Here is a 13590-nt window from a genome sequence, read left to right as displayed (position 1 = left end):
ATTTTTTTTTCGTATAATGCGCTACAAAAGGTGAATTTGCGCATGTGCTTCCGCAGGTAAAAGTGCCAAATTTTTACTTCCGCAAGTAAAAAAAATGTTTGAAGTTTTTTTTACGAAGAACAACCCTAATATATATATATATATATATATATATATATATATATATATATATATATATATATATATATATATATATATATATATATATACACACGGAAAAAAACACATCTAAACTTTTTACAGTATTTGTGTTAATAAGTCCCTGTGTAATAAGGTAAAAAATATATTAAATATTTCTCAACTGGGAGGTAATCCACTGTTATTCAGGGTGGTAGCCCTCCCACCATCACAGTAATATAAAGAAAACACATAATTTAACATTCCTTCATCTTGTGCAAGGTATTATTGTTAATAAAATTGATAAAAATGGTTACTCAGCCATTAAAAACATAGCACCGTCTATCGCACACCTCGATATCTGAATAATGGAGCTCCTTAACATCATTTCAGAACAGAAAGTTACTATCAACCTGCAAGCCAACCAAATAAAAATACTTGAACAAAAATTAGCAATTATTGAAACCAAAATTAACTCTCAACCAACCACCCAATCAAGCCCACACCAGCCATCCTGGAGTAATATTGTCAGAAACGAGCCAAACTCATCGCCACAAATTGGTCAAGTCCTTGTCGAACTAAAGCAAGCAGCTAAACGTGAAAAGAATATAATAATATTTAGTGTCCCAGAACCAGTGTCCATAGAAAATGTCACCCAAACACCACCATCAGCGTTACCCTGCATCACAGAGATCCTAAACGTTATAGGCCTAACCAATGATGATGTTAGTTTCTCAAAGCGTCTTAACACAAAAAAAGCATCAAATTGTCGGCCTATTGTTGTAGAATTCAAGAACATTACTAACACAAAATTAGCTCTGATAAACTCTCGCAAACTCGCTACACATGAGAATTTCAAGACTTACAGAGTCCCGACTTGTCTCCTGCTGAAAAAGAACTTGAGTACCAGCTACGCAAAGACCGCATTACGCAAAGACCATCATTACGTAGTTTATCATTACATTCGTAATGATAAACTACGTAATGATAATCCTGATGCACCCTTTCACTGGGGCATTCGCGATGGAGCAATCATCAAGATCCGTAGTGCCCTTACTTCTCGCTCCACCCCAACTAACTAGTATTAATCTCAACACCAATCGCTTACCAACCATCAGAACCACTAGTATGCCTCACTCTGTAACAAAATTGAGATTTTTAATCAATTTCTCATAGATACCAACATTGACATTGCCTGTTTAACTGAAACCTGGCTTAACCCCAGCGGTAAGCAAACTATACTTTCTCAAATCAATAATAATTACACTTGCATAAGCACTGAACGTCAAGATCGCATGGGTGGTGGTGCTGTTATATTCATAAACAAAAAATACTCAGATAAAATAGAAAAAATAAAATTAACTACAGACTACTCTTTTAACTTGGTGCCTAAACAAGAAATCGAACTAACAATCGCTCGTGTGTACCCAAAATTACTCCCCCGATGATACTCTTCTTGCCTAGTTATATGTGCCTATATCCCGGTTTGGTCTAAAAGTGAACAGCGCAATGCATCTTATCAACTTGCACAACTCATTGAACCATAAACTCATTGAGCCATAACTCGTTGCACAATCTATAACAGGCGTTTCATTACCGGAAAAACAGATTTTTGGCGTGAAACCAGTCTTGCTGATAAAGGTCAAAGCACAACCCCTATCTCTGAGACACTAGCAAACCAATTAAATGATTATTTTCAAAGTGTTTGGACTGGCAAGAAACAACCCAGCCTCTCATGCTTCATTAACCGAGAGGCAAACCCGCCTACTACCCCCATTTTTACCCTTAGATGCTGTCATTCAAATTATAGAGGACTGGAGTCATGCGAAAGATAACAACAAATCAATTTATGCAATATTCTTTGATTTCTAAAAAGCTTTTGATCTTGTCAGTCATGACAAGTTACTGTTAAAGTTAGTGAACATTCTACCTAGCTGGCTCACCTCTTGGATCGCAGCTTACCTATCTAACCGTCAACAAAGAATTAAAACAAATGATCACACCACTGACTGGAAATGTATCAAAGCAGGTGTACTTCAGGGTAGTGTTCTAGGTCCAATCCTGTTCATTCTATTTATTTCCGACATTAACGTCAATCTTCCACCTGAAACCATCCTCGAAAAATATGCTGATGACATACTGACCTATATAATTAATGATAAAGTTCCTACCAACCTGCCTCAATCCATTGTTGATGGCGCTCTTTGGTCTTAGGTAAACGGAATGAAATTTAATGGCCCGAAATGTAAAATCATAAGAATTATTCCCAGATGCTCCGGAATTTAAGCTTTACCATCCATTGTACTCAATAATAATGAACTTGAAATAGTCAGCAGCCACAAATATCTTGGAATCATGCTCAATGAGATTATTGATTGGGATGAACAATGGACAAGAGTTCACAACAATATAAAATCAGTACCATATCTGCTCAAACGTCTTAAGCAAATTGGACACACTCAGCCAAACCTTTTACAGGTCTACCGATCTTACGCTATTAGCCACTTGATATATAGTTCTCCTATTCTCACTTCGTGCAGTGCTGCTGCAAAAAGAGAAATCCAACATTTTCATAAAAATGCCCTGCAAATTATTGGAATTGATGTAACCAATTCAAGCAGCTTCAATATTATTTTTGACATTGAAGAGTTACTTGACAGGATCTATATTAATAAACTCAAAAAGATCCTTGCAGACCCATGCCATCCTATAACCACCAAATTAACTCAAACCAACAGCAGAAACCCTAATAGATTCCCGTGTGCTCTTAACACCGCAAAAACTACTACTTAGCAAAAAACTTTTATTCAAAAATACCTCCGTACCCTTCGTGATGGCGTCAGTGACCTCTACCTCCCAAGCAATATTGGAAGCTCTACTGCCTTTTCAATGCATAAATAATATGTTCCTCCCCTGTATTCTTAACAAACTATTAATATTAAAGGACAGATAAAATTGTACAATTCATTACTTGTAATGCTAATCAATTTTAAATAAAGATTTATAAAATAAAATATATATATATATATATATATATATATATATATATATATATATATATATATATATATATATATATATATATTGCTACAAATATATACGGCAAGATTAAAAAAAATTAAAAAATGTAATTATGCTAAAGTGACGTAAGTACTAAGGACAACGCATTAAACTACTGAGCTACTCCTCTTCGAAAATCAAACAGTTTATAAATTTTTATACCGATTATAATTTATCAACATTTTTCAAACAGGTACTCGAAATAAGCGCAACAATATTGCATAGCGTTTCATTATTTTATTGAAATTTATATTTAAAATATAAAAACCACAATTTTCTTTTGAAAAAAAAGAAAAAGAAAGCACAAGCATAAAAATTATATTTAAATTCAACTACAATTTAAATGAACTTTTTTATTAGTAAAAGATGTAATTCAGAAATGTAAAAAGCAATATGTAATATGAAAATGTATAAAATCTACTCATAAAGTGTTATGTACAAACGTCTGTAAGTGTAAAGGTTAGTACTTTTGACCGTAGACAAGTTGGGTTTGCGGATCGTATATTTAAAAATCTTGTATGTATAATATAAGAAAACTTTTAAACTTTTTTAACAACTAACTTGCTAGAACTAGTCAATGAGGAAAAGACTTTAAATACTAATTAGTCAATGTGCAATAGACGTAAAATACGGGTCTTAGGCCCGTATTTACTCGTCCGGACAGCTAAATAATAAATAATAATCGAGTTTCAGGTGCGTTGTTTTAACGCCGTCAGCATATTTACATACTCCACAAGGCGATAGCACACATGCGCCCGCGCACGATTTTTCGTACTTTTTTATAAAGAAACATATTTTTAAATTTTTGAAGAAGTACTTACTGTACCTATATATTGTTTTCTTTCTGACTATATTACTAAAACAAAAAAAAAATTTGAAACGCTGTGGTCGTCCACTTAAGTGTATAAAAAAGAACAAACCACAAAAACGTCCACGAAATTTGGCTTTAAATATACCCCAAGATAGAGCAAACGCCAAAAGTCATGGAGAAGGGCATTAATTACATTCAACTTTTCTTTTAAAATAAACCCTCACGATCTTTGTATAGTTGTGTACTTTAATTAAAAAAATGTTATTCTAATATACTTACGTGTTCTTTGATTACTATACATTTATAAAGCGACACTTCAAATGTAAACACAAAGGTAAATAAAGTATAGTATATAGTACGTAATTTAAAAATATGTTTCTTTATAAAAAAGTACGAAAAATCGTACGCGGGCGCATGTGTGCTATCGCCTTGTGGAGTATGTAAATATGCGCGCGGGCGCATGTGTGCTATCGCCTTGTGGAGTATGTAAATATGCACGCCGTCACCTGCTTTCTAAACAATGGAATTTAGTATTGAAAAATTCCAAAAATTTCAGTAAGTTAGGAAAAACTGAAAAAAAATTTTCAAAAAAATGCACACATCTAAGTTTAGCATGATTTAAATTATTTTATCTGAAGTTCTATTTTTTAGCCACTTAAAAACAGAAGTTCATTTATGTGAGCTAGCGTACTTTATGGAGATGCGTTAAACCTCATCATGTAATGTAAAATGTAGTCCGCAAAAATGTTAACAAACTGCACTAAAATCATTAAGAATGGCAGCACGTGCAAAGTAATATTACTTAAATAATTTATAAAAGTTTATATTAGAAGTAATAAATATTAAAAAAATTTTAAAATATAACAGTATATATTAATAAAAAAATAGAAAAACACATAAATTCACTATTTTAAATCATGAAAATAAAAATTTTAAAAGCATAAATTAAAATAAAATTATTATTGTAATGAAATTTGAAAATATAATCGCTAAAACTAAGAATTTCCTTCAGATGTAGTTAGATCTGAAAAAAATTAATATGTAACTTTATCTGGTTATAATAAAGTTGCACATACTTAGATAATCGAAAAGATGTAATTACATCTGCAATATTCATAAATTTTTTCCACAGATGTTAGTAGAAGAATTTTTGGATGTTGTTGGACAGATGTCACTTTACCTCATTGTATTTGCAGATATTGTTTGGAGAGATATTATTAGACAAAAACTGATGTTTTACCCTGACCCAGATTTTCAGCACAATTATTCATTATATACTTTAACAGAAAAATGTTGACATGTTCAGCATCATAGTTTTGTGTAGATAAAGACCCGATTTTTTTCAAATATACTTTTATAAATTTTAATAAAGTAATGTGAATAGTATGAGTAATAAGTACCTCTTCTACCTAAATTTATTGTCTTTTAAATGATTTTACACTAGTTTATTCATATTTAGAATATTGTGGAACAATAAAAAACCCTCTTCTTAAAGGCAAATGTTGAGTTAAAAATGTAGTCAGAAGAACATCTGAGTTAGTTTATGGTTTACATGACCTTCCATATTTATATAAGACTTTTAAAGACTAAAATGATAACCATGAGATAAGGCTAGTCCAAGAAGATTTAAACAATGTCATTAAATATAGTGGTAAAACAAGTTACTTTAAATGTCAAACAAGTTTTGTAAAACTGATAACAAAACTTTTATATAAAGTCATGTATTTTAAACAAAAAAGGTTGTATTGCTATTTAAATCAAAATTTCTTTTGTTTTTGGAATATTTGGAAATATGGGGCAGGTGGTGAGACAATTTAGTCTCACCACCTGGAAAAAAAAAAAAAAAAACAGATATTAAAGTATCAGTATAATGGTAGGTTTGGTTAAAAGGAGATCATAAAACTAGGCTTGTAATCTTCAGGAACTATATGATGTATCTGGAACTACACAAATTATCTCAAACTATATAATGTATAGTGTATATAACTTAGTTATATACACTATATGTTAGTTTGAGGTAATTTGTGTAGTTCCAAATACTTCATATAGTTATTAACTATAACTACACAAAGTATCAGAGGCTATGCAAATTATCAAGAGCTATACAAAGTACTGGGAACCACATACATTATTTTACAACTATTTTTAAAAATGTCAATTAACTATTTAGCTTATTGACATTATTTTAAAACTATTTTTAAAAATGTCAATTAACTATTTAGCTTATTGACATTATTTTAAAAATATTTTTAAAAATGTCAATTAACTATTTAGCTAATTGACATTATTTAAAAAAAATATTTTTTAAATTCTTGATCTGAAAATTTTTAAATATTTAATCAACTGATGTAACTCATTGACTTTTTGGCATAATAATATTCTAATACATTTTTTCTTCTAAGTTTTATTTATTTATTATAACTATTACTGTTTCCAATATTTATTTTAAAAATTTGTTTTTTATTTCAAGAAAATTTGTTTGCTATAGTTTTTTTGCTTTAGTTTTTTTAAGATTCTGTTTGAAATTTTAGATGGCTGATATTGAGTTGACTTTTGAAAAAAAACACTTATTTATTTGCATTTGCTCGCAAAACGCTGTTAAGCAAAGGTACAATTAATGTGTAAAATTATTGCACAATAACAAAACAACTTGTTTATTATAAATGTCTTTAATTTAAAATTCAATGTCTGTATTTATTTTTTTATTTTAAGTAAAAATTTTAATTGTTTTTTTTATTTAATTGTTCTTCTCATTTAATACACTTTAGTAAAAATCTTTTAGATGCATCATGTTCTTCTACTTGAACCTTTTTATGGGGGTTCTCATAAACAACTGCTTGATTATTTGGTTGAAATTTTAAATGCAAAAGATATAGAAGTCACCAAAATCACAATGACTGATAAAAAGTGGCACTGGAGATTAAGGACTAGTGCATTATATTTTGCAGAGCACATTCCTAATGAGAGAGATTTTAGGTAATTTGTATTTTTTTTAATATTTGTATTAATATTAACTTGTATACAATACAAGGACCCTTTAGATTATAAGGAGATTTGCACATACACGTTTACTAATAAAGGTCATTTATGAAATACAAACAATTCATTGTTGTTATCATTAAATCATCAATATATATAAATGTTCATTATTATCATAATTAAGTAACATTCATTGTAAAAATAATTAGGGTTTATTAATATTAGTAATAGTATTTATTGTTGTAATAGCAATTAGTAGTATTTACTATTTACTCATATAACTCCCTTATGTAGGATTACAAGGCTGTTGGTTATTTTACTGAAAAAAAAAATTCTTCATAACAAATATTTGCTATAGATATAAAAATCTTTTTTTATTTTCCAACGAAATCTTAATTTTGACATATTTTAGGCTAAAAACTAAAACAATCAATTTTGACACAACTCAGTAATGTTTTTGTCTACTTTTTATAACCGTTTGTATTCTTGTATGTAAAGGAAAATGTTTATTTACAGAAATGTGCAATTTTCAAAAAGTTTATATACATGACGTGGAGAAGGTCGCGAGAAGCACATAAAAGTACTGTAATAAAACTTACAGTAAAACATAACGGAAACTATTTTTTGGTTTCCAGCTGTTTATCTAGTGATGGTGTAGGTAAATTACAATCTAATGATAGTAAGTTAATTCTTCAAGGCAATGTCAATGTCAAAAAAATAATTTGTAAAGTTTAGTCGATCAATTAGAATTAACGGGCAACTACATCTTTCAATAGGATAATGACCTAAAATATACTGTTGAAATATCTTATAAATTTTTCGCAGAAAATTACATTAGTTTTTTACAATGAACACCTTAAAGCCCTGACTCTAATCCTATAGAACATGATTATGACAAATTGGACAGCAAGATATCCCAAAACAAAAGAGGTTCTAAAACTTAATTTAAAGGAGCTCTACTAAGGAAATGTTAAATGGAGCTCTGCAGAGAAAATGCCTCAAGAAATCTTTAAAAAATTAATTTATAGTATGCCTAACCAATTGCTAGAGGTCATCTAATTAAGAAGCTTTTAAACCTGTTATTAATAATTTTTTAAATAATTATAAAATAGTTAGTTTTCTACAATTTTTCTTTTTTGTCAACTTACTTTCTGTTTATGTTAATGAGAACCTAAATGCATTTTAGGTTTGTAGCATTAGTTTATGTATTTAATTACCACTGAAAATAAAATGGGTATAAAAAATAAAAATGCATATATATATATATATATATATATATATATATATATATATATATATATATATATATATATATATATATATATATATATATATATATATATATATATATATATATATATATATATATATATATTAGTAAGAAAACATCAATTAATTTGAATTCTCTTAATACAATAAACCTAATTCTCTTAATACATGTAGTCTTAATAAAATAAACTTTTTAAACTTGTGTTGTCGATATTCCATGTGATGTTCGATGTTATGTCCATATTCAAAAAAACAAAAACGATTTTCTTAATCTTGGTCCACATTTTGTACCTTCGTTGAATTTAACTTCGTTATATACCTTATATGGATATTATTGCAACAGCAGAGACCTCGGCTTTAAAATTAAAATATAGCAACAAAATTGAAAATGCACAGGATTTGAGAAAAAATGTTTTAAAAGAACTTAAAATGGGTAAAAAAATAAATCAAAATTTAACAAGAGAACAAAGAAAAGCTTTTATGGAAATTAAGGAAAACAAAATTATCGATATATATCCGTTTAATAAAGGTAATGGTTTTGTCAGAATAGAACACGATGAAGAATCAGAAAAAATTTGCAAGCAAATTGTCCCAACGAGAATTTTAAATGAAGATCCCACATCTAGTTATGCTATAAAAAGTAAAACTTATCTCTCACAACTTAATAAAAAACAGTGATTTTCAAAAACGAAATTATGATAGCAGGGCTTGTGATGAAGAAAATCATCAAGCATGTTATATCACGCTCGTAAAATTATAGTACGTTGTCATCGAGCGCAATTATGCCAGCTCGGGGTCAGGGCCGCAAGAGCGATCTTGAAATTTGAAAATTGCGGAAGACTGTGTTTATAAAAGGCTTTCTATTTGTTTCTATTACGACTTTAATTCGTCAATGTTTAAATTAGTATCTACAACAGCGCATTTATACTACTTCAAAAATGTAGTTTTTTATACTTCCCAACTTCTTGTTTTTTATTTGCGCCAGATCGCTATTTTTTTAATGGTAAAAAAAAACGCAACCAAACAAAAACGCAAGTGCTTAATAAGTTCTTATAATAGTGTTAAAGAATAAATTTGTGGCTAAAATTTTTTGCTTTTGTTGTTTTGATATGTATTTAAAACGCTGTTAACTTAATATTTACGATTAACAGTTTTTATATTTCTTGATATTTTTTTAATAATTGATTTTTTTCGTAAATTAACTGATAATTATTAAATATATTTTTTTATAATTTCTCATTTAAATAACGCTTTTTTTTATTGTCAAAAAATTAGTAGAGTATAACACAAGAATAGTTTGAAATTCTTCTTCAAAACTATTAGTTGTAAGTTAAATAACAGATTTTCCCCTCAACTGTTGTTAGCGGTCTTTCCTCTTTTTCATTTCAATTTTCTTTTCAAATTTCTATTTTCTTTTCAAATTTCTATTTCATAAATGTTGACAACATTACTTTGTTTCCTTTTGGAATATCCTTGATTGCAGACAATCTAAACAGCAGAAATGTTTTTAATTAATTTAAGATAAAAACTAGTTAATGAAAAACCTATACTATATACAATAATGAATTTAAAAAAATCTCCATTATGAAAATTTATTTTTATTATAAACGATGTATGGAATATTATTAACAATAAATCAAATAAATCTTACTTGGCGTTTTTTTTACAAAATTAAAAATATTCAGAAGCTTTAACTTTCTTATAGTTATTTCCTAATTTTCTATTCCCATTTCATTTGCACATTTTTATAATCACATTGTGTTTCCACGCGCACTTGGTTAAAATAGTTAACATTCCATTATTGAAATTAGCTGTAACGACTTCAAACTATTCATTCATTATGTTAGTACAAAACGGAAAAATGCTGAAACGTGCAGAAAGCGAGTGACGTAATGCTTATATTTTATATAAGTACTTTGTATAAGGATATAAGTATAAGGAAGACAGAGTTTTACTGTTAAGTCAACAAAATTTATCATTACCCAAAAAATTTAATTACAAATATTTTATAAAAAAACCATATAAAAGCTTATTATTTTTTATAAGCGTAGCAAGTGTTGTTTATCGTGCCTAGAAGGTTTAAAAATACCGTTTACGGGCGTGTTTCACGAGCGCGGCGCAATTGCCCCCGCTTCATCACAAGCCCTGTGATAGTATATATCCAAATGATCCCATCCTGCCTTGTATGTATGGTCTAATTAAGGCTCACAAACCTGAAAAATCCTATCCTATGAGAATAGTTACATCAACTATCGGCACTCCTTATTATGGATTATCGAACTAGTTAGTAAAGAAAATACTACCTGTCTTAAACAAAAACCAAACACGTCTGAAAAATTCTTTTGATTCTATTAGTAAAGCAAATTCATGGGAGATTATCAAAAACAAGGTTCAAGTTTCGTTTGATGTAATAAATTTGTATCCTCAATACTAATGGAAGCCACTTTATTTCTTATAGACCAATTAAATAAAGATAATTCCTACAAATATTCTACCAAGCTTACTATATCTGGAACAAGACAACTTATAGAGCTTTGTTTACACCGTTGTTATTTCCTGTGGAACAACGAAATCCATGAACTTGAGAATTCTGGTCCTATAGGTCGTTCATTCATGGTCATACTTGAATCATTTTTACAACATCATGAACAAAATGCTTTCAAAATAGCAATGGCAGTAAATCCCCCTCTTGACCTAAAATCCTATTCAAGATATGTCGATGATAGTCAGGCTAGATTTTCCAACACTCAAGAAGCAGAACGATTCCTAGTTATCTTAAACAAACAACACCCTGCGGTACAATATATGATCGAAACTGAAAGCAAAAATAGAACTCTAAACTTCCTCAATCAAACCATAATAAATAACAACAAAGAAAAATACGAGTTTAAAGTTTACAGAAAAGAAGCCATTACTAATATCCAATTTAAACCTCACTCAAATCATGACCTTAAAGGTTACGTTCACAGGGCTTATTCTATATGCAGTAATTTATATTTACGAGATGAGGTTAATTTCCTTATTCAAATGTTTAACAAAAATGGGTACAACATATGCCAACTTAAATGGATTGCAAACTTAATTGGAAATAAACGGTGCCTAAAAATCAACAAAATTCAATCAGACTCTCTTAACCTCCCTACTGTATTGTTACCGTGGATACCATCACTATCCCCGAAACTAAGGAAAATATTTCGGAAGCTGGCTATAGAGTAGTCTTCAAATAAAATCCAAATTTAAGAACATTACTAGTGTCTAAAAGTAAAACTAAAGTGCCACATAATAGTCAACCTGGAACTTATTTGATTGAATCCAAATGCTCAAAGAGATACTTAGGCAAAACTAAACTTTAAATTAGGACTAGAACTCAACAACATCTAAAAAGTTTAAACAAGGGGAAACATTATCAGTCTGCTATAGCCACCCATAATAAGTTTTGCTCACAAGAAATAAAGTGGAAAATGTAAAAACAATTAAAGTTGAAGCAAAAAAATTTGATCGAAAAGTGAAAAGGTCTTGAAATACAGAGGTTCCAGTATTCACCTTTACATGGCAGAATTAATTTAGATAACAGGTAGTTTGTGAAAACTAAATTTTAGTATGTAATGTATATATATATATATATATATATATATATATATATATATCTATGTAATATGAATACACATGTATATGTATTTATTTTAGGATGCTCTTAAATTGGTTATACACATTAAAAAAAAATAACTTTAGTTATTCTTTTTAATGTTTTAGAGGCTTAACTTTAGTTCTCTTACTTTTATAAAGTTTTTTAAAGATTTGAAGATTTTTTTTTGAAAAGTTGAAGATTTTTCTTTAAAATTTCTAATTTTTAAAAATAAAATGTCTAAAAAAATTTTTTTTTTGTTTTAAAATATTTTCTGCTTGATTTAAAAATTGAAAAATATATTGTATATTTTTCACACAGGAGTTATGCTCAACAAATTGTTCTTTTTCATTCTCTTGTTCCAAAAAAGTTCTTTGTCTGCACATCTTTGTCTGCACATCTTTGTCTGCACATCTTTGTCTGCACATCTTTGTCTTTTGCTTTAGAGTTACAAGATTCAGATAGGAGGAAAGCAAATATCTACTAAACCATATGAGTTAAAAATTAAGACATAAGGACATTTGATGCGTTTCTTAATAAGACATTTTTGAAAAATATAAATTTATAAATAGCATTTTGAGGTTAAAATTAAAATTTTTTAAAAAAATATGACAATCAAACACAATTGACAAAAAATAAAAAAAAATTTAAACAAAAATATTTGTTATAATTTTATCGCACATGACATGATGATTGATGTTTATATTTTTATCTATGAATACACAATTGCATAGAATGCCTTCTATACAGATTTTGCTAAATTTTCTTTGTTTTTATTTGTAACTAATGGGTCAGACCTCAGAGGCAATTTTAGGTGGGGTGTGTGTGAAGCTAATTTTCAAGTTATAGCCAGTTTTTTTACAAATTCAGTCAGCTAGTCAGGTTAATTTTAGTTTTGAGGACCTTTTTTTTTTTAAAAAAAGCCCTTCATTTTATTTGTAGAATCACATCTGACTAATTTTTAGCTTTCATTCCTACTTCAGCCCTAGATTTTAAATCAGTTTAAGAATTTATTTTAATCAGTTGCTTACCCAATGCATTTTTTTGTAGAAGCAAAATAATGTATGTGGTTTGATATGTTGTATTATGTTACCTTTTAATTTAACTTGATGTGGTGAAACTTTGTTGCATCATTTTGAGTGGTTGTATTTGTATCTTGTCTATTTGAATCTACAAAATCCAATTTTGTTTCTATTTTTTAAATATAATTTCTCGCAGTTTCTTTCTTTCTTTTTCTAGGAAAGGTGTTTTTTTGTTTTTCTAAATTTCTTAGACACCTGGAGTAATGTTGACAACCCCTTTGTATAATGATTTAATTTTCTAAGTAAATCGTACAATTTTTTAACAAAACAGTGCAACAATGCTTATTTTGACATAGAAACAAGCTATAACTGTATTATATTGGTATTTATAACTGTATTATAAGCTATTGACTGTATTATATTGGTTGTTTAGCAATAATTTGACCTTTCATTAGTTCTATGCAATCATTAAACAGCAACATACAATAATTAATTAATACAATAAAGATAAAAGAGAAGCATGAGCAATGCAAAATGTGACTTTAATTGAGATATAATTAGAATTGTAAACCTAAATCTGCCAACCAATTTCAATCAATCAAAAATTATTTTAAAAATTTATATTGTGTATAATTTGTATTGCGATTTTGTACAATTATTCAACTAAATAGTGTTAATAAAATTTTTACTAAATAATGTTAATTTAT

The 13590-nt window shown here is 28.5% G+C and overlaps 2 protein-coding genes across 3 annotated transcripts in view; both read left to right on the top strand.

Annotated features, from left to right (window-relative positions):
• Nucleotides 1–257: 257 nt before the first annotated feature.
• LOC136087480 (uncharacterized) overlaps nucleotides 258–13590 on the top strand; it is a 203070-nt gene continuing 189737 nt past the window's right edge. The window contains exon 1 of the mRNA XM_065810319.1: nucleotides 258–274. The gene's annotated coding sequence lies outside the window, so the exon portion shown is untranslated. The remainder of the gene's footprint in view (nucleotides 275–13590) is intronic.
• Nucleotides 4673–13590, top strand: part of LOC100204849 (tRNA-queuosine alpha-mannosyltransferase) — a 33122-nt gene continuing 24204 nt past the window's right edge. The window contains exons 1-3 of one of the 2 annotated variants that reach the window (XM_065810321.1): nucleotides 4673–4780; nucleotides 6520–6596; nucleotides 6771–6964. In XM_065810321.1, coding sequence (XP_065666393.1) covers nucleotides 6771–6964 — 194 coding nt within the window. In that variant the 5' untranslated portion in view covers nucleotides 4673–4780; nucleotides 6520–6596. The remainder of the gene's footprint in view (nucleotides 4781–6519; nucleotides 6597–6770; nucleotides 6965–13590) is intronic. The other variant, XM_065810320.1, reaches the window with a different exon arrangement.

The sequence above is a fragment of the Hydra vulgaris genome, chromosome 11, assembly GCF_038396675.1.
Source record: "Hydra vulgaris chromosome 11, alternate assembly HydraT2T_AEP".
Lineage (NCBI taxonomy): Eukaryota > Metazoa > Cnidaria > Hydrozoa > Anthoathecata > Hydridae > Hydra > Hydra vulgaris.
This window is presented reverse-complemented; position numbering and strand designations above follow the sequence as displayed.